The 24011-nt window shown below is 38.2% G+C and overlaps 1 protein-coding gene across 7 annotated transcripts in view; it reads left to right on the top strand.

Annotated features, from left to right (window-relative positions):
* The window catches only part of sgk3 (serum/glucocorticoid regulated kinase family member 3), an 85696-nt gene that overhangs the window by 47347 nt on the left and 14338 nt on the right, over positions 1-24011 (top strand). For 6 of the 7 annotated variants that reach the window (XM_072571504.1, XM_072571500.1, XM_072571501.1 and 3 more), the window contains 12 exons: positions 2891-2963; positions 6251-6326; positions 8130-8217; positions 8348-8397; positions 8881-8938; positions 9057-9140; positions 9240-9371; positions 11433-11545; positions 14631-14667; positions 17269-17355; positions 20098-20193; positions 23844-23999. In XM_072571504.1, the coding sequence (XP_072427605.1) occupies positions 2891-2963; positions 6251-6326; positions 8130-8217; positions 8348-8397; positions 8881-8938; positions 9057-9140; positions 9240-9371; positions 11433-11545; positions 14631-14667; positions 17269-17355; positions 20098-20193; positions 23844-23999 (1050 nt within the window). The remainder of the gene's footprint in view (positions 1-2890; positions 2964-6250; positions 6327-8129; positions 8218-8347; positions 8398-8880; positions 8939-9056; positions 9141-9239; positions 9372-11432; positions 11546-14630; positions 14668-17268; positions 17356-20097; positions 20194-23843; positions 24000-24011) is intronic. The other variant, XM_072571506.1, reaches the window with a different exon arrangement.

Here is a 24011-nt window from a genome sequence, read left to right as displayed (position 1 = left end):
ATGGTGACGAAACTTCTGAAAATGGATCTTCCAGCTCAGCGAGCAAACCTACATCCAGAATCTCAACCTAAGCTACAAATCTTCTCAAAACTCATTAAATACTGCTTTAACCCAAGCAATGACGCAGTCAACAATTTTTGGATTTTTGCGATGTATTAAGCTTTCATTACCCAATTATAAATTGGCTCAGGATTGAGCTTTAATATCAGGTTAGATATATTTTATGCTTGTATTGATTATAAAATAGTTACAATTCTTTATAAAATTGATAGTCTAGTTTTGGAGTTGCTTGCTATGTAAATCCTGGTGTTTCGATGCAGTCCTGTGGGTCCAGCATTCCAATGAGATGCTCCTATAAGTCCCACCCGCCTGATTAGGATTGAAGATTCTATGCCATTTTTATAAACTTATTACCCCATGTCTAAGCCAGCACTTATTCCTCACCTCCATTTAATAATAATTGTTTTGAACATTTTTATGAAATTAAAATCTTTATTCTTAGTTTATGCTTGGTTGAAAGTAAAGCAAAATGTAGAGATTTTAGTTTTCAAACTATGTTAAATTAATGAAATCATTCAATCTTAAATCCTGAATGCTAACCTCTTAGGACAGATCATTCCAGAATAGTTGGCTGTTTTTATAAGTTCTTTGTTATTTCTTTCAAGAAAGAAAGTTTTTGACCACTTATTAATCACTCTAATGTTCCTGCTTTCTCCTGTTCTAATTTTCTCTTAAGCCAGTGAACAAAGTGTGATGGGAAGTGTTGCACCCAGGAACATGCAAACCTTCTCTTGTGAAGTTGATATAAAATATATTCACATGTTTTTGATGAGGCCTTGGGATCAAGCCCTTCCTTGCAGGTTTGAATGATTAAAGATTAGAATATCCAGACAAGCAGCTGTGTCTTTTAGGACCTGACCAGCTCAGTCAATTGTACTGCTACCAAAGTAATTTTAATGATGGATGTTGAAATTCCCTATCAAGCCCATGCTCAGTGTTTCCTCTCATTAGTGTTTATTGTAGAGGAATACAAAGTTAAAAATCTCACACCAGGCTATAGTCCAACAGGTTTACTTGGAAGCACTAGCACACGCTCCACCTGATGAAGGAGCAGCGCTCTGAAAGCTAGTGCTTCCAAGTAAACCTGTTGGACTATAACCTGGTGTTGTGTGATTTTTAACATTGTACACCCCAGTTTAACACCAGCAAATCGAAATCATTGTAGAGGAGAACTGATTCATTGTTACCAACTACTGGCTAATCAGCAGAAGGTTTTCTTGCCCACTTTTGACCTGTTTATGACCATTCATGAGACATCCTGGGGCCCAGAGTAATTGTTGAGGACTCCCAGAGCAAGTTTCCTCCAACTGTATATCACTATATTACCACCACCTCTAGTGGGTCTGTTCTGCCAGTGGGAAAGGACATAACCAGGAAATGTGGTGATATTGTTGAGAATATGTAGTGATACCCAAGCAATCGTACCTTTAGAGACAATATAAGGCAAAACTTGAGAAAACTGCGGATGCTGTAAATCAAACAAAAAAAGTTGCTGGAAAAGCTCAGCAGGTCTGGCAGCATCTGTCGAGAGAAAGCAGAGTTAATGTTTCGTGTCAGGTGACCCTTCCTCAGAAGGTTGAGACGGTGTCAGGCAGTTGCTTGACTTGGCTGTGGGACAGTTCTCCCAGTTTGGCACAAGACTCCAGATGTTCCTAAAGAGGATTTGGCAGGCATAACATGAGGTGTGTGCTTTTGTCGTTTCCAATACCTTGAAGACTAGGTTCAGGATGCTTAACAAAGCTCACGAGGTTGATCGGAGAATAGGTATCAAATGGAAGTTGTTTAAACTGACAGTAAAGTTCATGTTTGGGTTAAAGTGCATCTACAATTAGAATGAAGGGAACTTAATCAGCAGAATTTGAGGATTTGGGGTCAAGAAACCAACAACAGCAAATGGCCACTGAGAGATGGTGGTCATTGTGATGACTGCCCTTGGGAACTGACAGACCTGGTCAGGTGCCATATTGAGCAGAACCAAAAACATTCCAGATGTCATACCTCAAGTGTCAGAAGCATTAAATAAGTTTAAAAAGACAATTTGAACAAGCTTTTGCCATTCTGCAAAGTCCTCTTGCAAAAGTATAATTAAACATTACTCTGAAACCTTAGTCACACACTTGTGTACAGCTAATAGCAGAGCGCTGCCTTTAGAATAGAGAAGACACTGAAATCAACTGGAAAAAAGGGCAGAAAATTGCATATGTAGAGAATTCATAATGGAATAAAACATCACAAATGATTCACATGATAAGAGACTGAGTGTTTGAGAATTCCAGAGTTGGTGGGAAGCCAAATTAAAGGGAGGTTTAAGTAGGTTTTTCTTTTAAGGCAGCTAAAAATAAACAATGTGAAGGGATTGAGGGTTGGGATTCTTGAAATCGGGGTAAAGAAAGTTGAATGCAATAAAGTGAATAATGGAGGAGCTGCACTGGAGCAGTAGGATCAAACTGGGGATATGTATTCCAGTGGTCATGCATACATCAGTATTTTTGCTTTCTATTTATGGTTCGTATAACATCATCATCTCAACAGTTAGTCAGAACTGCAACCAGAAACCTCAAAACAATTGCCTGCTGATATTTAAGTTATGTGATCAGATAACTTCGACCTGGGGAATACTTTTAACATTGGCACAAAAGAAACAGGTTCAGCAAATGAGTAAGCATGAAGAATGTACCAAACCATAAATTACAGGAGCAAAATCATGAGATCTACTCACTCTTCCTTATGGGCTGGAAACTACTGTACTGCGAATACTGCGCTACAGAAGCATGTTAAATATGTGATTTTGGAAAATTTAAATACTAATATAGCTTTTTCTGTCTGTTAGCTAAAGAAACAATACCCTCAATTTCCCCTGAAGCTTCCTGCTAAAAGAATATTTGGAGACAATTTTGATCCAGGTAATATCAACAAAGATATCAATAATTCAATGTGATTGATTTTGCTTATAATATGTGGTTACAATTGAATTTCCTGTTTTCCTTCTCCAGAAATATGTTTCCTTTCTGTAAAAGTATTATTAAGTAATAAATACCTCCCTTGTAAAAGAACATCAAAATTTTTTTGAACTTCCTAAAACATAAGAATACAAGAAGTAAGGGTCTTTGTAGACTCTGTGCTCTGCCTTTAATACAATCATGGCTTGACACAGGAACCAATATAGTGAACTTTACACACTACTTCTGGACAAAAAGGACTGGATTTAACAACAGGTGCACTGCCAAGGCAAATGGGTAAAGACCAACCCTCTGAACAGCATCCCACCCAGACTCATACCCGTACCCTATCCTTATAACCCTGCACATCCCATGGTTAATTCACTCAGCCTGCACATCCCTGGACACTTTGGGCAATTTAGCATGGCCAAACCATCTAACGTGCACATCTTCAAACAGTGCAGAAGGAAATTGAAGCACCTGGAGAAAACGCTTACAAACATAGAGAGAATGTGCAAACTCCACACAGACCGTCACCCATGGCTGGGATTGAACCCAGGTACCTGGCATAAGGAACACCCAGTTTGCACATGGTACAGCAAGCAATTGAGAGGACAAATGACATTTTGGCCTTAACTGGAACAGGTTTGGTATCAGAATGTTCAATTGGTGCTGATCAGCTGCTGCTATGTGTATAGAAGGCTAGCAGCAGGAAATTGTGGCTGAAAGTACGTGAATTAGGTGCCAAGAAGTTGACAATCATCTGCTATGCACTTGAAGGCATTCTCTGAGAAGCAATGCAGTAAACAGCAGCCTTTTGCTTGGTCATAGCTTCATTCTTTAAAGGATTTCCAACTGATCACATTTGCTAATCCACCTAACCTGCACATCCCTAATCGTTTAATTGAACTAGCACTTTGTACTATAAGTTTGCTTCAGTGATCCTAACAAGTTCCATGCAACTTGTGAAGTAATCCACTGCCTATTAAATACAGTATTTAAGTTTTTGTTTTAACCAGAATAATTGTTTATACTATTTTAAAAGATTTTAGTTGAGGGCTGTATGGAGGTTCTCCATTTACCTTCAAACCAGCCCAGGTAAAATTGGACGGACGTTGGGGTGATGACAAGTTTCCCAACAATAACACCTTTTATGAAGTTTAACTTCCAGCACATAACCAAGGCAGCTTTCGTTTTTCCTGGGAAAAATATCCCACTGTAAAAGCAAGGATAAGCTTAAACCTTCAGTGAAGCACAAGTTAGGTTTCAGCTGGTGCATTGTACTTCGAAAGGATTTCAAAGTCTCAGAGGATGTAGAAGAGAATTACTGAAATAGCACCAGGGGCGAGAGAATCCAGTTATGCAAAGAATTTGAAGCTGGGTTGCTTACCTTTGGGGTGGAGAAGGTTTAAATGAATATTTGGTAGAAGCTTTCAAAATAAGAACCAGTTTTAACGAATAAGGTAAAACACTTTGCAGTAACAGAAGGTTGTTCTGCAGTAACAGAAAAGCCAGATTTTTAGGTGTTTGTCAAAAGGACCAAAAGCCAAAAAGAAACTTTTTTCTTCAATTTTGATGTGATCTGAAATGAATTGCCTGAAAGGATGGTGGAAATAGGTTTAATAGTAACTTGCAATATATAATTGGATAAATTCTTGAGAGGAATGAATTTGCAAGGGTTTTGGAGAAAGAGCTCACATAGGCACAATGACTGACTGACTGACTGACTGTGCTGTGTCATTCTTTGCTTACAACATCCTTGTAAATCTTTTCTGAACTCAAGTTTAACAACATCTTTCCTAGAGCAGGGAGACCAGAATTGAATGCAGTATTTTGAGAGACCATTCTGTATCTCCATTTGGAGATTGTGATGTCCAGTGGTTGTTTTAGTGGGTTTTTGGAATGCTTGCTGATATCTGGGTTTTGATGCCCCTGCATTCAGTGTGTGTCATGATGTCTATGTTTGAGTAACACCTGGAGCTTAGAATCATACAGTACAAAAGAGGTGCATCAAATCTGCACCACCAAAACTTTGTAAATCTAGACTAATCCCTCCTTCCAGCACTTGACACATAGCCTTGAATGTTGTGACACTTCAAATGCTCATCTTAGTACTTTTTTAAAGGTTGTGAGGTTTCCAGTTTCAACTACAATTCCATACAGTTATTCCATTTTAACTAAGGGGGACAACTGCTTTCTATTCACCCTATCCACACTCCTCTTAATTGTGTATACCTCGTGTATCCCCCCCACCCCCCAAAACTCCGTTGCAACAACATTCTCTACTCTAAAGAAAACAACCTGGTGAAAATAGCCATTCTCCCCTCTGATACTAGATAATGCTGACTGCTTGCTATGCCTGTCAGAGCAAAATCCAGGTTTGCCAAGAGATGCATCCTGCATTCTTCCATGCAGGCACCTTCCTTCAGCACTCTATTGATTTGCCTCTATTTTAATCTCTTGGTGATCAGAAGAGGGTCGAAAAAATTAATTTAAACACAAATCAGCAACCCTATTGTTGACAGTCCAAATTATGTACATCCCTCTATCAGCCATTAATGAGACTCCCCTGAATTATACATGGCCAGGCATGAAGATTGCTTCCGTGTTGTTTAAGGAAGCAGCCTTTCTGTCTGGCCACGTTGAGGAATGAATTTTTCTTGAAACTTTAAAAGTCAGTAAATTCATAAAATGCATAGTTTCTTCCTATGAACCCTTCAGATCCAAATGGGAGTAATGAAAACTACTAAAATAAAAAAGAGAGCAACACACTATGGGTCTCCACTTGAGTACTGTTGTCCCAGCATCCGTATAAAAATACTTTCAGCCTAATTTTGCAATGGGCTTCTTCTTTGTAGTTCAGCCTCCATAAGAATCTGAATGAAGGAACAACATCTTCAATATCTGCCATTTTAGTGCTTCAATTACCCATGCAATAGTTTGCTATGTAACAATAGTATGGTAAAGTTAATCTTGCACATTTTCTAATGGAAATTACTAATGCCATCTGGAGGCCATATGTACTTCTCAATTTGGATCCATACTTTGTATGTTGCTAACTTGTGCAGTTGGTATTCTGCAATCCGTGTCTGGCCACACTATAATTGAATGAATTTCAAATAAATGACACTGCCTGGAAAATGCTTTCTAGTTTTCCAATTAACAGTGCAGTTCTGTAGTGTGTTACTCCTATTTCATCTGGAATGGAAGAGTAAAATTTCGTTCAACTATTTGTGCTCTTTTCCTAACAGCATTTATTAAGCAAAGAAGAGCAGGATTGAATGAATTCATTCAGAAACTAGTATCACATCCATCGTTAAGTCAACAGTAAGTTTCATGTCATCTTTTCCATAAAATGAAAACCCATGTTTACTTTAATGATTGGATGTATTGGTACGTACAACTAAAGAAGCTTTTAGAATTCCATCCAGCTAAATAGTCTTATCATAGAATCTTGGTTATGGAGTGAAACAACACGGTAACAGACGCTTCAGTCCAATTCATCCATACCGACCCGATATCCTAAGCTGATCAGCATTTGGCCCATATCCCTCTAAACCTTTTCCTATTCATCTAATCATCTAGATGCCTTTTAAATGTTGTAATTGTAACAGCCTGTATCACTTCCTCTGGCAACTTGTTTCATACACATACCACCCCCTAGATCCCTTTCAAATCCTTCCCCTTTCACCTTAAACCTCTGCCTTCTGTATTTTGGACTCTCTCTGCCTTCTGTACTTTGTTTATTTACCCTATCCATGCCCCTCCTGATTTTATAAACCTCTACGGTCAACCCTCAGCCTCTGACGCTCCAGGGAAGAGAGCCCCACCATATACAGCCTCTCCCTATCACTCAAACCCTCCAACACTGGCAACATCCTTGTAAATCTTTTCTGATCTCTTAAGTTTAACAACATCTTTCCTAGAGCAGGGAGACCAGAATTGAATGCAGCCTAACCAAAATCCTGTATAGGCAAAACATAGCATCCCAACTCCTATACTCAATGCGCTGACCAACGAAGCCACCTTCACCACCTGTCTACTTATGACTCCACTTTCAACCTGTGCACTTGTACCCCTAGGTCCCTAAATTTGGCAACATTCACCAGTAAGTGTAAGTAAGTCCTGCCCTGAGTTGCCTTGCCAAAATACAACACCTCACATTTATCTAAATTCAACTCCATCAACCACTCCTCAGTCCATTGGCCTATCTGATCAAGGTCTCATTATACTCTGAAATAACCTACTTCGCTATCCACTACAACACCAATTTTTCAAAACTAGGAAAGTTTGAGAGAAATAGGAATATTGTTTTCATGTTCTCATGATCTTCTGAATCTAGATTTCTAATGGTAACTCAATCGAATTAATTCTACTGTTCAAACAGGTTCATGTTAAGTAGTGTGAACTTGAAACCCATCAAATTAAAACTACATCAACTAATTTGAAAAAAATTGCAGAAAAACTTAGCAGGTCTAGTAGAATCTGAGGGGCGAAAGCAAAGTTAACATTTTGGGTCCAGTGACCTTTCTTCATTATTAAAATTTGAAAAAGCACTTTATTGTTAGCCACCTACAGTGGTTTACTGTCATAGTGTATACCTTCTACTACAGTTTGCAATAGATTTGAGTGAAGTGCATGTGTTGAATTTGCTGTGCTCAGAAGACATTATAAATTCTCCAATTCAGGGGTAATTCCTACATTCATGTTTCAGCTCTCAAATAGATTAAATGTTTAATTGCCAGAATACATATGTTTTGGAATGTCTTAAAAATGCACAAAATGACAGGCAGGAAGTAGCAGATGATCCATAAAGCCACATTTGGAGCTCCTCAGCGCATTCATAATTAAAAGTTAACTAAAATAAATCAGGTCTTTTTTAACAAAAAAAGTAAGAAAAGTCCCTCGTGTGTTGGGGGAGGTCATTTGGCCATGACCGTGTCAACTGCTACTTGACTTTTGTAAGCTGTGACCTCAGCTCTATTGAAATTTCCAGTGATCTGTCCATATATCTTATGACTTAATAAACACATTTTTGTATAAACATTTGTTTTATTCTATCAAAGCTATTTCTTCAGAACATCGCAGCATACCACCATTGGAAAAATTTGATTCTTTTTATTTCTTTAGTCTTGAAGTTCGAGCATTTCTTCAAATGGATAACCCAAAGAATCAGTCAGATCCATCAGAAGATGAAGATGAAAAGCCTAGTCATGTGGTACTGTATACCCAGATGAATCTTTAATTTTTAAGATGTGTTTGGTCTCGCTGAGATTGAGGGACTATTATCTGTCATTTTATTATTGAGCTTGTGTCACAGAAGGCTAAGAGCATTTTTATTTCTACAGCAACATTCTACCTCTGAAAGCATTTATCTTGGTGCCTCAGGAAATCCCCAGTGAGTATCTTATGGGTCTGGTTAATTATTTGCAAATTTTTAAATAAAATTAGGTAACCTTGCTATTAAAGATATGAAGTAAAAGAAATAAGGTGTAGAAGTAGTAGAGACATGAGGCAAATCTTTTCGCCCAGAAGGTGATGGGAGTCTGCAATTTACTATCAGGTTTGATAGTTTAGGTGGAAACCCTTGATTTGTTTAAAAGCAACTTGGATCCACACCTGGAATACAGTAATCTACAAGGCTTTAGACTAGGTTTTGACAAATAGGATAAGAATAGCAGTCAGTTTATTCAAGTCAATGCAGATACCAAGGGCTGAATGGCCTTTTGTTTTTTGTTGTTGTTCCGCTGTAACTTTTCTATGGCTCTAACTGACATCTGGTTAAGTTGTTGAATTTTATATTACCTAAATTCTAACTTCATTATTTATCTTAATACCTCACTAAACTTGCTGACTTTTATTGCTTGGTGTTTTATTTTAGGGCTATGCCAACAGACTTTACTTTCTTAAAGCTAATTGGCAAGGGAAGCTTTGGCAAGGTAAGATTTTTATATGCTCAGCATTTTCTTTGGTTTGCTGATGTATCAACTCCTTTTCCTTTATTTTGTCCTTTTTTTTTGTCTTATTGGATTCTAATTACAAAATTACTTTTCTTAGGTGTTACTTGCGAAACACAAAACTGATGGGAAATTTTATGCAATTAAGGTCTTGCATAAGAAAGTAATCCTAAAGAAGAAAGAGGTAACATTTAAAATGTCACTTATTGCCAGAGATTTCTTCTTTGATATGTTCTTGATTTTGTGCATGCATTTCAGATATGAAAATATTTTCTTTATGCAGCAAAGGCACATTATGGCTGAGCGAAATGTGTTGTTGAAAAATGTGAAACACCCATTTCTGGTTGGGCTTCATTATTCATTTCAAACCACAGACAAGCTCTACTTTGTCCTGGATTTTATTAATGGTGGAGAGGTTAGTATTGCTAGCCTGCTACAAACAGGTAACTGAGTTGTAATCTATTTTACCCACTAAGAGAAACGGACTGTAGTATGTGACCTCTTGAAACATTCCCACTAATGTTGAAGTCAAAGGACAATACTAAGTATCTACACTGATAATATAACAAAAAGAAAACAATTTATTTTCTTTTCCCACCCTTGAATCTATGCATCTAGCAAGATGATAATCTGTTCAAAGTTTGGGAGAAGATTTGTAACTCGGGTGCTCGTTGTTGTGGTTCTGTTCGCCGAGCTGGGAATTTGTATTGCAAACATTTTGTCCCCTGTCTAGGTGACATCCTCAGTGCTTGGGAGCCTCCTGTGAATCTGTTTCAAAGACTCTGCCTGTGTTATAAGTGAATAAAACATATATGTGATGACTTTGAGTTGGGCCACTCACCTGAGGAAACAGTTTATTACCTTCTCTATTTCCCCCACCAACTATTTGACTTGACTTCTTTCACCCCAGAAATGAGCAATTAATTCTCCTCAAACGTTTTATAATCTTTATTTAATCTTCTACCTTCAAGACTTCATATTTGAGCCCATAAAGTTCTGCTAACCATAATTAAATTTGTGACCCATTCATCAATAACACTATACTTGGGGACAAGTCAGTTTCCAAATCATCACTGCATATTTCTAATTTTTGTTTAAATCCTTTCATATCATGTCTTCATATCTCTGTAATCTCCACAACTGTCAATAAAATTTTGTTGCTCCCACTTTGGCCACTAGTGTATGCCTCATTCCTTCAGCCTCTCAGCTCTAGCCTACAGAATTCTCTCCCTAAACCTCTGTATCTCTTTCAGATACATGAAAATGTTGTTTGGAACCTACTTCTTTGAATAAGCTTCTAGTCACCTCTGCTAATTTATTTCTGTTCAACTCTTGTCAATTTTTTGCATGCCATGAAGTGGAGGTACTGGTGTTAGACTGGAAAGGACAAGTTTCACCTGACAATGGAGCAGTGCTCCAAAAGCTTGTGATTTCAAATAAACCTATTGGACTATAAACTGGTGTCATGTGACTTCTGAATGTTTGCATGATAACACTCCTTTGCAGAATTTAGATTCCAAAAGAGACTAATAAATTTAAATAATTTTCAGTGACCAACCAAAAGGATCAAGTGAAAAATTAAGTTTCAAGACTTTTACTTCAATAAATGAACAAAAAGTAACATTCACTGAAAAATTGTAGGGAATCTATATATTAAACTATGGAAAATATATCATGACCCTTTAACACAACTTAAAAAGTCCACACGTACATTATAATTCATTGCCCACTATCCACAGGAAAGACAAATTTTATAGGAAATAGTCCAAAACTACTCCCAGAATCCAATAGTTTCTGTTCTCCCTATTTCACAGAATCTCAAGGTTAACTGAAGGTCAAAAGGCACTTCGACTTTTCAGGCAATGGAGAAAATTCTGAATCAACAGGCAGTGAGGCCTGCACTTTCATTGCTTCTCACTTTCCCCATTCATCCCATCCATGTCAGGACAAATCTTCCGATGCCTCAGATTGTCGTATGATGTTTCTGTCTTCTGCATTCTGCCTAACTACACTCAGCTGCAGTTCCTTGACACTTGAGTCTCTCTCTAACTGAATTTCAGAGACACAGACTAACCAGCTGCTATTGCCTTTGTTTAAGATGTGAATATTTTGCACCTTGCTCCTAGCAGCTCTTGACTTTGGCCCCATCACCATGGCAACCAGTCTGTTGTAAGATGGCATTCCTAATAGATCACATGATTCTCTTCAATTCTACATTTTACCTTGAATTAAGGAAACAGCACTAAGCATCAATCATTTAAACACTAGAAAATTTTATTCCAGATATTAAATAACACCAGATGTTATAATTCTACTGCATTTTCTTTCCCCTGACTCCCATTAAGGAAGAGTAGCCTATAATATTCACTTATTGTGAAAAAGAGAATGATTCTGCATCCTTCATGGGGAGTAGCATAGAATGTCTGTCTGTTCTGTATTTGAGAACTGTGAATTAATTCTTATGAACTATTTTCAGTTGTTTTTCCATCTACAAAGGGAGCGTTGCTTCTCTGAAGACCGAGCCAGATTCTATGCTGCAGAAATGGCCAGTGCCCTGGGATATTTGCATTCACTCAACATTGTTTACAGGTATTATCCCATTCAACGTTTAAAGGGATTCATTGCTGTCTTTGGTAATAGTTTCATACTGTACAACATAATTTTGTGAACAGTTGAACCATGTGTTAATGTGTATTGAATGGGAATGCAAGCAAATCTTACCTGACTGTCCAAAGGCATGTGATGTATGTTCTATCATATTCTTGACTTTTTGCTTTTTAGTGGTGGAGGGGCATTGGGAAATTGAAATGTGCTTCACATCACAAAATACACAATCTAATGAGCTTCTCCATTAACCATGCATGTGACTGGTCCAGTTGAATTTGTCGTCTATGTTGAAACCCCAAGGTTGTGATGAAATTACCATTGAATTTCGGGAATGAGTGATTTAGATTTTCTCATTAAAGACCATTGAAAGAAGGGCCAGGGAATGGTACAAGTTAACTTGCCTCATAGTTAGACCAGGCTTGCACGTTGTTTGCCTTGCGATATGTGGGGTATGTTTCTGAGAAATCGCCATTGAAGCGGTACATGAGATATATCAGCAAACAGTTCTACTTCTACCAAACATCGGAGTGCTCAGGATCTGGGTACCCTGTTACGTGAATCTTAAAATGTTAATATGCAGGTACATCGAGTGATCAGCAAAGCAAATGGAATGTCAGTGTCTGTTACAAGGGTAGCAGAGAAAATAAAATCACAAATTACTTCAGTGTGACCACATCTGGAGTACTATGTATAAGTTTGATCCCCTTAATTAAGAAAGGATACAGGCTCATTGAAGCAGTTCAAAAATTTTTTACTTGATTCCTTCCTAGGATGAAGAGGTTATCATATCAAAAAGGGTTGACTGGGTTGGTCATATCCCCATTTGAGATTGTCACTAACCACAACTATTTCTTTCTTGCTAGGTTTGGTTTTAATTGCTAGTTTCTCATTGGAGCTGCTTGGTGCCATGTTCTACCAAGTGCTGCCTTTCCCTCAAAGACTATCACACTTGATTCAACTCTTAATAATAATAAGAGCTGGAGTGGGCCATTTGGTCTTTTGAATCTGGTCCACCATTTGGTAAGATCATGGTTGATCTGCATCACCATTTTCCTGCACTATCCCCATATCTCTTGATGTTTTTAAATATGTAGAAATCTATGAATTTTGGTCTTGAATGAACTCTTCAGCCAACTGAGGCAGAGAATTCCAGATTTGCCACCCTCTTGAGTAAAGAAATTCTTCCTCATCTGAGTCCTAACTGGCCAGCCCCTTACCTCAAACACTCTGTCCCCTCGTTCCAAATCCCCCACCCAGCAGGAACATGTTTTATGCATCTACCGTGAATCCCTGTAATAATTTTAAATGTTTGAATGAGATTGCCCCTCATTTTTCTAAATGCCAGAGAATGTAGACCCAGTCTATTTAATGCTTCCTCGTAGGACAGCAACGATTCCATGACAGGAATAAAATTGAACATTCCACTTCCTCTATTGCAGCAGCCAAGAAAGTGAAGTTGAGACCGCAATCAGATCAGTGATCAAATAGAATGGTAGAGTTGATTCAATGGACCGAATTCCTGACTCCTTCTAAGCATACTCTTGTACCTCATTTAAATTAAGGCTATCATCGGGTCTGGAACTGAATGATCTTGGAATCCAAACTAAGTGTTAATGAACCGGTTATTTGTGAACGTTTACTGCTTTATAGTTCTTTTGCAGCTACTTTCATCAATTTGCTGAACGATTGGTAGTAAGCTAACAGGGTGGTAGTTTGCAAAATTGGATTTGCTCTCTTTGTGGGCTGAAGAAACAATCCATTAAATCCTTTTTGGCATGTGTAAGCAATTTGTTTGACTACAAAGATACATGCAAGATGCTGCATTTTGGAAAAGCAAATCAAAGCAGGACTTGCACACCTTAATGGTAAGGTCCTGGGGAGTGTTGCTGAACAAAGAGATCTTGGAATGCAGGTTCATAGTTCCTTGAAAGTAGAGTTGTAGGTAGACCGGATAGTGAAGAAGGTGTTTTGTATGTTTTCGGTTTTTTTTGGTCAGAACATTGAGTATAGGAGTTGGGAGGTCATGCTGTGGCTGTACAGGACATTGGTTAGGCCAATGTTGCTTCCAATTCTGGTCTCCCTCCTATCAGAAGGATGTTGTGAAACTTGAAAGGGTTCACAAAAGACTTAAGGATATTGCTAGTATTGGAGGATTTGAGATTTTGACTGGGGGTGTTTTCCCTGGAATATCGGAGACTGAGGGGTGACCTTATAGAGGTTTATAAAATCATGAGGGGCCTGGATAGGGTAAATAGATAAGGTATTTTCCTGAGGGTGGGGGAGACCAGAACTAGAGGGCATAGGTTTAGGGTGAGAGGGGAAAAATATAAAAGTGAGCTGAGGGAGAACTTTTTCACGCAAAGGCTGGTACTTGTAAGGAATGAGCTGCCAGAGCAAGTGATGGAGGCTGGTACAATTACAGCATTTTAAAAGGCAACTGGATGGGTATATAAATAGGAAGGGTTAAAAGGGATATGGGACTAGATTAGGTTAGGATCTGGTCAGTATGGACAAGTTGGACTGAAGGGCCTGTTTTTGTGTTGTACATCTCCATGACTCTGACTCTCAAACCTTTTTTTGCACAGTAATTTAGACAGCATTAGAGAACAGGTATGTGACTGCACAGCTTAAAGAGAGCACTAGACAGAATATCCTTAAACAATATTTCACATTTACCAGCACAGTCCTTGCAGGTCTTTCAGCTTCACAATACACCATCCTGGACATTTGCAAATCTTTTACCACTTGCATTCTATTTGTGCATTTAGATGTTTGTGCATCTCACCCTCTGGCATGCCAATTTTGGAATGGTACCAGCTACTGAATGCCTCCTGATGGGATTGATTATCCTAATGGCATTTTTGACAATCCTGCTGTGTTTATGTACTTGCTTACCTGATATGTTTATACTAGAAACAAGTGTTTTTTTTATTGTTTTGGATTTGAAATGTAATTGATCAATGATTTTCTGAACTTTCTTCAATTTTCTTATTGCAGTACCAAATTTGCTGTTTGATTAATTTAGAAACCTTTGGAAAACATATCAATTTATTTCTTTTCATAATAGGGATCTGAAACCAGAAAATATCCTTTTAGACTCGCAGGTATGCATATGAATTTCTTATTAGTAAAGCATTTGGGTTTGTCAGTTGAGCATCTAGACCTCAGATATAACCATGATTTGGAGATGCCGTGTTGGACTGGGGTGTACAAAGTTAAAAATCACACAACACCAGGTTATAGTCCATCAGGTTTAATTGGAAGCACTAGCTTTCAGAGCGCCGCTCCTTCATCAGGTGGTTGTGATGACTGAGCAGCACTCCGAAAGCTAATGTTTCCGATTAAACCTGTTGGACTATAACCTGGCGTTGTGATTTTTCACTTTAAACAGATATAACCTGTATGGTTAATTTCTGTTGTTAGTCCATTGCATGAAAAACGGGCAATCAGGATAGATCAGACCAAGATATTAACTACAGTATTATGATTAGGTTTAAATCTAGAACTGTTTCTTAATAAAAATTGTTTATAGTTTATTGATTATACAAAACTCGAGCGTTGGTGAAAAAGTAGATGGTTTTTTAAAACTTTTCATCTTGCACTGATCAGGACAACTCACAGTAATTACAAAGTAAAGAAAAAACAACATTTACACTGAGGGCGGGTGCTGATTGATTGGAAAGTGGTCTGCAATTGGCAGAGGCATTGCCGTGGAGAATGCACTAGTTAATGATCACTGCCCCTTAACCGTCAAGCTTTATTTCAATTTTAAACAAAGCAGGTTGACTTTGAAGGCATTACACCATAAGTATGAACCAAATGATGATTCTGCTATGGTTAACAGTATACTCTGTAATATTTGCTAAATAATGCTGTGTTTATATACTAGATGCTACATATTAATATACAGGGTCCTGTTCTTTGCAGACAGAACATGAACACACAACTGCACCTATTCCAACTCAACAAAATGGGTGACAGCTATTCTAATTCATTTCTCAGAGAAATGCCTTGCGAATCTTGTATCCTAAAGGTACAGAACACTGATAGGGAATAGAGGCATGATGACTGCTGCTCAAGATATTGGGCATTAACCTGCGTGGTGCTCTAAATATCGTACATATCAACTGAGCATTGATGCAGTTTAGCCCTTTGCAGTTGCAATGCATCTCAGAATTTACATTGCCTGTAACGGGATGTGTGTGTGCGTGTTGTCAGTGCACCTTTTACCATGAACCATGACTAAACTTCTCATCCTGACTCAGCCATGAGATCATTTATTTGGATGAATATAGTTCTTTTCCCTCTTTGTATGGAGAATACCAATAGATCTCCCTAGCCCTGTTCTGAAGCTGCAGTATTCCTTGGTAGAGATAGTGTATTTCACTAAGCATCTCCTTAGCTAATCAGGGATGTCGCACAGACTGTGTTCTATGCTGAGGCTGACATAAAAGATTTGCAACTTGACCAACTCTGAGTAGTACAAACTCAAAACATTCAACAGCAGCCATGAAAAAACAATCAGCAACTAACCTGAAATCTTTTTGATATTCCCTTTCAACAGAGCTGGTGAAATGTCCTTCTTTCTGCTAGGTGCAAATTTGGCTGTGTAAAATTGAGAAGGTGTTATTCGCAGCATTTGAGTTGAAAAGCCATCAAAGCCGAATCATACTATATGCTGATTAGCATCATTCTGTCCTAACTTTGCATAATTCCAGGGTATATTCTCCTTGCCTCTGCTAAGAACCTAACCCAAAAGCATCTATTATGGCCCACTCCAAATATTTTCAAATTGTGCGTGGACTCTCTCTTTGGACCCAAAAAGGCACAATGAATTTTGTACCCACCATTTGTGTTTGTTTGTGGTTTGCACATATTACAGCTACTTTTACAATGGTTGATAGAGTTACATAGTTCCATAGAGTTACATAGCACAGAAACTTATCCATGCTGACCAGATATCCTAAACTGATCTGGTCCCATTGGCCAGTAATCTAAATGTGGCTTCACCAATGCCCTGTACAGACGCAAAATGACCTCCCAACTTCTACTTTAATGTTCTGACCAGTGAAGGTGTGCTTCTTCGCCACCATATCTACCTGCAACTCCACTTTCAAGGAACATTGCATTTGCACTCCTAGGTGCCCTCCTTTTGAGGGGCATCAGTAAACTAGAAGGACTTTTATAACAACCGTTATATTGTCGTCATTAGATTCTAATTCTAGATATGCACTGAATTCAAATTTCACCATCTGTCATGATGGGATTAAAATCCATGTCCCCAGAACATAACCATATTCTGAATCATTAATGTACGTATTTGTCTCTACTTGCCAGTCTACTTTAGGCTATAATTTTAAAAACTACTATTCAACTATTGAAAATAAAGTCATTAGTGTTGCTGGAGTATTACAAGTTTGCAATTCTAATTATTTAATTGCCTATTTTAACTAATGAAAAAACTGTCAAGACAAACCTGAAACCAATAGAAAATGATGTAAACTCTGATTAGGCTGCTCAGCATCTGTAAAGCACAAAAGCAAGTGAATGGGAAGTGTTCCTCAGACTGATGAAGATTCTGTACCCAAATGTTGCACTGGCTTTTCTCTTGAAGATGATTGACTTTGTTTATATCCCGTTTTCTTTCCCCCACTTATAAATTGTCTTTTGTTCTGTTGTTAGCTGGTGTTTGTTTTGTGTTTCAGGGGCACATAGCTTTAACAGACTTTGGTCTTTGTAAAGAAGGAATGGCTTGCACTGACACCACATCTACTTTCTGTGGAACACCAGAGGTGCTCAATTTTTACATGTATTGTTATACTGGCAAGTATTTTCAGCAGTGTTTCACATGTTTGCTGATGTGCCACCTTTCCTGCTTGTGGATATATATCTCAACAGTACTAATTAAAAATCTGTCTATCCTTCTCGAACGTATTGAGTATCCTGGTGTCCACCACACTCTAGGGGTCTTTGAAAGAAGTAATTCCTTGTCCTGTTTCAAATCTGTTATTCCTGATCCTAAAGCTATGACCCCTCATTCTCGATTACACCATGAGAAACATCCACTCCAAATCCATTTTTTGTCAACCACCCTTAGCATTCTTGTATAACTCAATTAGATCTCCTCTCATCCTGTTGAACTCTAGCGAACAGAGGTCTTAACTTCTCGATCTCTTCTTGTGTGTCTCCCTTTATCAGATGTACTGGTATACAAAATTCTCTTGAGCTCACTTTGTAAACTCTCTGTTTAAACTGTGTGTACCCCCCCCCCGCCCCCGCTTTTATATTATTACTATTCTACATTATGATAAATAAAACCCTTCATTTAAATTACTATATAGTGTTTACACCTATCTGCTACTTTCTTTGCAAGTTTCCTCTTCTACAGCCCATGCTATCAACTAATTCCACTATAATCTATCCAGCAATATAACAGCAAAATTCTTTGAATAGAGTAATATTCAATATCCAGTCCTGTCCTTAACTAAGTCAGGCCTCTGTTATCACCATTGCGTTATATTTTTATTTGCCCATTATGCCAGAAGCGCACCAATCCTGGTAAATGTAATTTTGACTTCATTCTGAAACCACCTAATGTTTTGTCTTTTCTTACTCTAGTCTCTAAATAGTCTTTCTCTGCTAATCTTCTGTGTGCCACTTTCTGATGGAACATTGTGGTTCACATCATCCTTTTGAACCCTCTCCAATATCACTACCAAACAGTGCCACCACCAGTATATTGGTCACAGCACAGTTAAGGTACAATATTATAATTTCCACCTTGGCAAAACCAAGGATCCAATGTCCTTCCACCTCCACTCTCTCTTATCCCACATTCGTGTCCTAATCTCCTCCTCCTTTCTACACGCACTCATTCCTGATGCTGAGTATAATCCAAATGTTTTACCATTTCAGGTTTCTACCTCCTTGGTGCCAATAGAGACTACAACCTTTTTTGTTGTCGTCCTAGTCCAGTCGGTGTTTAGCAGATGTTCCATGTCATCCTTGATTTAGCTACAAGGGAGGCAATGTTCTATCCTCTGGAAATATCCATCCTACCTCTGGCCACAGAAATGTCTGTCTGTTCCCCTTCCTATAAAATCCCCAAGTGTTATTCTCTCATACCTCTTTGTGCCCCCACCTCCCTGCTTCTGGGCCTGTCATAATGCCATGGACTTGGCTGTGGCTGCACACTCGATTTTACAGTGAGACTAACTTAATTTTTATTAAAATATTTATTAATATACTTTGTTAATTTATTGAAATATTCAGAACTCTTTAGCATTGTATCCCTTATTTTTTAAACTTTATCCCTTAGATTTGATTATTTAGACATTTCTGGATAAATTAGAATGGAGGTAAGGAGAAAGTTGTTCAGCTAGATTGGTGAATCTATGGAATTCATTCCCACAGCAGTTGTGGAGGCCAGTTCATTTAAGTATATTTAAAACTGAGATAGATGGGTTCTTCAATATCAAGGGGATCAAGGATTATGGGATGAAAGTGGGAGAATGGGGTTAAGAAACCAATCAGCCATGATTGAATGGTGGAGCAGGCTCGATGGGCCGAATGTCCTAATTTCTGCTTCTGTGTCCTATGGTTTAAATGATCAAATCCGTTTTGGTTTTTAATAGCAACTTCTCTAGTCTTGCTTTATAGTTAATTAATTAAAATTAAAATTACTTGATCCATGTCATTCATTGTGTTGTAATGTAATTTTGTGACTTATCTCTACTCTGTGCCACTGCTGCTCCTTTTTGTCTATGCTGTGTTCTCAAGTCAAATCTATTGGCCAGGCCAACAACTACTTTTGCAAGAATGAGCAAAAGTTGGGTGGATCTTTTAATTTTTTTTCTGGAGATGGGCGCACTATATAGAAAATATTTGGTGCATCATCCCAGCCTATTAATTGAATCAAAATGGATAGCAGAAGTGAAGATCAAATGTGGCCACAGAATACAATTTTTATGGAACAGCTCGGTCACCTGTAATTTTCCTTTGATTAAACAATGGATGAATGTCAACATTTTGCTGTTGTTAAAACCCCACATAGCTAAGTTTCAGGAATGTGTATCTTTTAAAACTTGCAACTTTTGAAATTAAAATTCTTATGAAACATTCAGTTGAGAAGGAAATCTGTTCAAGTTCTTATGAACAAAAACATTGTTTTGGCTTGAGGTTCCCTCTATAAACAGTTGAGAGATACTGCAAGCTAATTAAAGCCTCCATAGCTAGGATTCAACAGGAAGCTCTGTCGTATTTTATTTTTAGGTCACTGTATGGGATCTTGGAAGTATTGACAAATTTAGCTTATCTACTCCTTACCCTTTCCAAACAGTCTCATGTGTATCTTTATCATGGACCAGAAAGATGAAGCAGGAATTGAACATGAGCTTAACTTATTCTTAAAAAAAAAAGTTGTCATGAACCAGAGAAAATGCACAAATGACTAAGGCAACAATGCCAAGCCTCAAGATGTTTCTTAAGAGTTGGGTTACAGCATTGTAGTAAGTGTTTATTTCTTTGTTTTTCAGTACCTTGCACCAGAAGTCCTCAGAAAGCAACCTTACGATAACACCGTTGATTGGTGGTGCCTTGGCTCTGTTCTGTTTGAAATGCTGTATGGCCTGGTATGTAATTGCATATTTTCTTGAACATTTACTGATTTTTTTTTGTTTCAAATGGTGTAAGGCCATTTTTATTACTGAAGTCAGTTGATATCAACTTATTCAGCAATTTGAAAACAATAGTGCATTGTATTTGGTTAGCAATCCAGAAGTTGAGAATCAAAATTCCATTAGAGTCCATTATGAAATGGGTTAGTCTTAACAATTATCATTAAAAATGCCAAATTTTCATTAAAACTTAACTCATTCATTACTTCACTGCAATGGAACAGCTTGGCTAGGAATACTCCAAATTCTGAAGCCGGTCTTGGGAATTCGAGTCAGAGTGTTTTCAGGGCCCATAGCCTTGGGTATTTTCAGTGCCTCCCACCATTTCTTGATATTGTGTAAAGTGAATTGAATTGACTGAAGAGGGTTATCTGAGATGCTGGAAACCTCTGAATAAAGCCAAAATGGATCATCCACTCAGCACTTCTGACTGAAGATTGTTGCAAATTCTTCAACATTTTTGTTTACATTGTGGTTGGGCTCCCTCTTTGAGGAAGGGGATGTTTTTGGAACCACCTCCACCACTGAATTGTTTAACTGTCCACTACCATTTGCAATTGGGTGTAGTAGGACTGCAGATCATACACCTGACATGTTGGTTCTGAAATCGCTTAGTCTTTTCTATCACTGGCTATTTAGAATTAGATTTTGTTGTCATGTATACTCAAGTACAAATCTACAGCACTTAAGTGAAAAGTATGCAATGTTGCCATCTTAAGTAGAAAGTATCTAGTTACAAATATTAGGTACTAAAATAGATTAGGTACAAAAGTAGAAAAACAAAGGAAAAAGCTAAAAGTTCAACAATATATTTCTTCATAATATTAATTAGGAAAATAAAGAAATAAAGTTAAAAGAAAAACGTTACAGTTGTCCTGTAGCTTGGGTGCTTTCCATATGTGGTCTTGCTCTTCCCTCGATCCTGGGCCGACCCTAACTGGACTTGCAAGCCGATGACCACCATCTGTGGCCGGCTTTTTTTTTAATTCACTCATGAGATGAGGATATCGCTCGCTAGGCCAGCATTTATTGCTCGGGGGTAGTTAAGAGTCAATGACATTGCTGTGGGTTTGGAGTCACATGTAGTCCAGACCAGGTAAGGATCGCAATTTCCTTCCCTTAGTGACTTTTTTTTCTGACAATCGTCGATGGATTTGTGGTCATCGTGAAGACACCTAATTTCAGTTATTTACTGAATTCAAATTCCACAATCTGCCATTGTGGGATTTGATCACAGGTCACCAAACATTACTGGGGCTCTAGATTAACAGTCCAGTGATAATACCATTAGACAATTGTCTCCCCAGTGGCTGACCACACCTGGCCTCTGTGCGCAGACTGTCAGCTGCCCTGCTCTGGGCCTGCTAATTGCTGGCCATCCAGCTCCTGGTGCTGCTGTTGGTATGCCCTCCTGCATTTTTCTTTGAGTCAGTGTTGATCCCCTGACATCACTGTAATGGTAGAGTAGAAGATATGTAAAGCTGTGAAATTGCAGGCTGTGTTTGAATGCAATTTAACTACTGTATATGGTGACAGCACCTCACAGATGCATAATTTTCAGCTGCCAGATCTGTTTGAATTCTATCCCAATTAGCGTGGTGACATTGCCACACAACCACAATGGACGGTATCCTGAATATAGACTTGGTCTGGTGGGGGGACATTGTTTGAATCCAATATTAAGGAAGTAGTAATGAGACATACGAAAGTCAAAAAGTATGGTTTTATGAAGGGTAAATCGTGCAGGAGTTCTTCAAACAAGCAAAGTAGATAATGGGGGTCCTGTAAATATAGTATATATCTGGATTTCCAAAGGCATCTAATAAGGTCCTGTGTAAGAGGTTGGTACACAAGGTAAGATTATACGGAGTTAGGGGCAATATCTATTTCTTTTTAAATCAATCTGTCCAGAGATATTATTACAGACCTCCTGGAGCAGGTGAGAGGATTGGTTAACCAATAGAAAGCAGATCACCAAGATAAATAGATCTTTTTCTGGTTGGCAAGCTGTAACTTGTGGGGTACCACAGGTTTTGGTCCTTGGGCCTCAATTACTTACAACCCATGTTAATGGCTTAGATGCGGAGATAGAATTTATTAACCCATTGAAATAGGTGGGAAAGTAAGTTGCAATGAAAGCGAGAATTGTTCTGCACTTGGAAAAGCAAGATTTGATTGGGGATAGTCAGCATGGCTTTGTCGGAGGAAGGTCATGTCTAACAAATCTGACAGAATTTTTGATAACCAGGCATCCAGGTGAGGGAAATACAGTTGATGTAATTTTGTATTGATTTCATCAAAATCTTTGACCAGGTCCACCTGGGTGACTGATTAAAGAGAACAGTTTTATTTAAAAGGAGAAAATCTGCAGAAAACTCCATCACAAAAAGGGACTTGTGCACAAAATGCAAACCTAGCATACAGGTAATCAGGAAGACCAATGGAATGTTGGCCTTTTACTTTAAGGGGCTTGGAATATATGAGTAGGGATGTCTTACTGCACCTGAGCTGGTGAGATCACATCTGGAGTACTGTGTGCAACTTGGTCCTCTTATTTGGGGAAACATATAATTTCATTGGAGGCTGTTCAGAACAAGTTCCCTAGGATGATTCCTGATATAGAGGGATTGTTTTGAGTAAACGTTAAACAGATTCAGACTCTACTAAACTGGAAGTTAGAAGAATGAGGGGTGATCTCGTTGAAACATACATACGATTTTTAAGGGGCTTGACTAGGTAAATGCTGAGATGATGTTTCCCATCATGGGAAAGCTTTTAGGACCAGAGGGCATAGTCTCAGAATAAAGGACTGCTAATTTAAAGCTGAAATGAGTAGGAATTTCTTTTGAGGATTGAATGTCTTTGCGACAGAGCAGTGGAGCTTTGTGTATGTTTAAGGCTGAGATAGATCAGTAGGGGAGTCATGAGTTATTATGGGGAAAAGCACTGGAACATGAGGAACGTCGGAGCAACCATGATCCCAATGAATGTGGAACAAGCTCAATGGACCAAATGGCCTATTCCTGTTCCTATTTCTTGTGGTCTTAACCAGTGCAAAATATAAACACAGGTAGCAAGAGCTCCTATAAATAAAAATATTTTTAAAATAATATTTATTTTTAAGACTGTTATTCTTCCTTTTTAAAGTGAATGTTGGCCTCTTAGAGGACGAGACTGGGGAGTTATTAATGGGGACACAAAAGCAGTGCTTTGCCTCCGTTTCATAGTAGAGAATGCTGAAACCCCCCAATAATAATGTGTACAGTAATGTAGAGATTACAGAACCAGAGAAAACTAAAACAACTGCCAATACTAGGGAAAAGGATTGATAGATAAATTGATTAATTAATTGATTGATCGATCAGACTATTGAGATTAAAAGCAGACAAGCCCCCAGGTTTGATGGCCTAAATCCAAGGGTTCCAGTAGATTGGAAAATACTAATTTAAAGACCTTAAACAAAAAAAGTGGAAGGCAGAAAGCTGGAAACTATAGACTGCATTTTGTATACAGAGCTATTAGAGGAGGAAGATATTTGTTTCAAATGGATAACTCTGACATAATCAAAACAAAAGTCAGCAAAATCAATGTTTTATTTTTTGCAGCCTCCTTTCTATAGTCGTGATACTGCTGAGATGTACGAATACATCCTTCACAAGCCTTTGCAGCTGAGGCCTGGAGCAAGTGACGAAGCCTGTTCAATCCTGGAAGGATTACTGGAAAAGGAGAGGGAGAGAAGACTAGGAGCAAAGGATGATTTTGTAAGAAGTTCT

The sequence above is a fragment of the Chiloscyllium punctatum genome, chromosome 5 (genome assembly GCF_047496795.1).
Source record: "Chiloscyllium punctatum isolate Juve2018m chromosome 5, sChiPun1.3, whole genome shotgun sequence".
NCBI classification, from domain to species: Eukaryota; Metazoa; Chordata; class Chondrichthyes; order Orectolobiformes; family Hemiscylliidae; genus Chiloscyllium; species Chiloscyllium punctatum.
The sequence above is the reverse complement of the archived record's forward strand: the minus strand, read 5'-3'. Positions and strand labels throughout refer to the sequence as shown.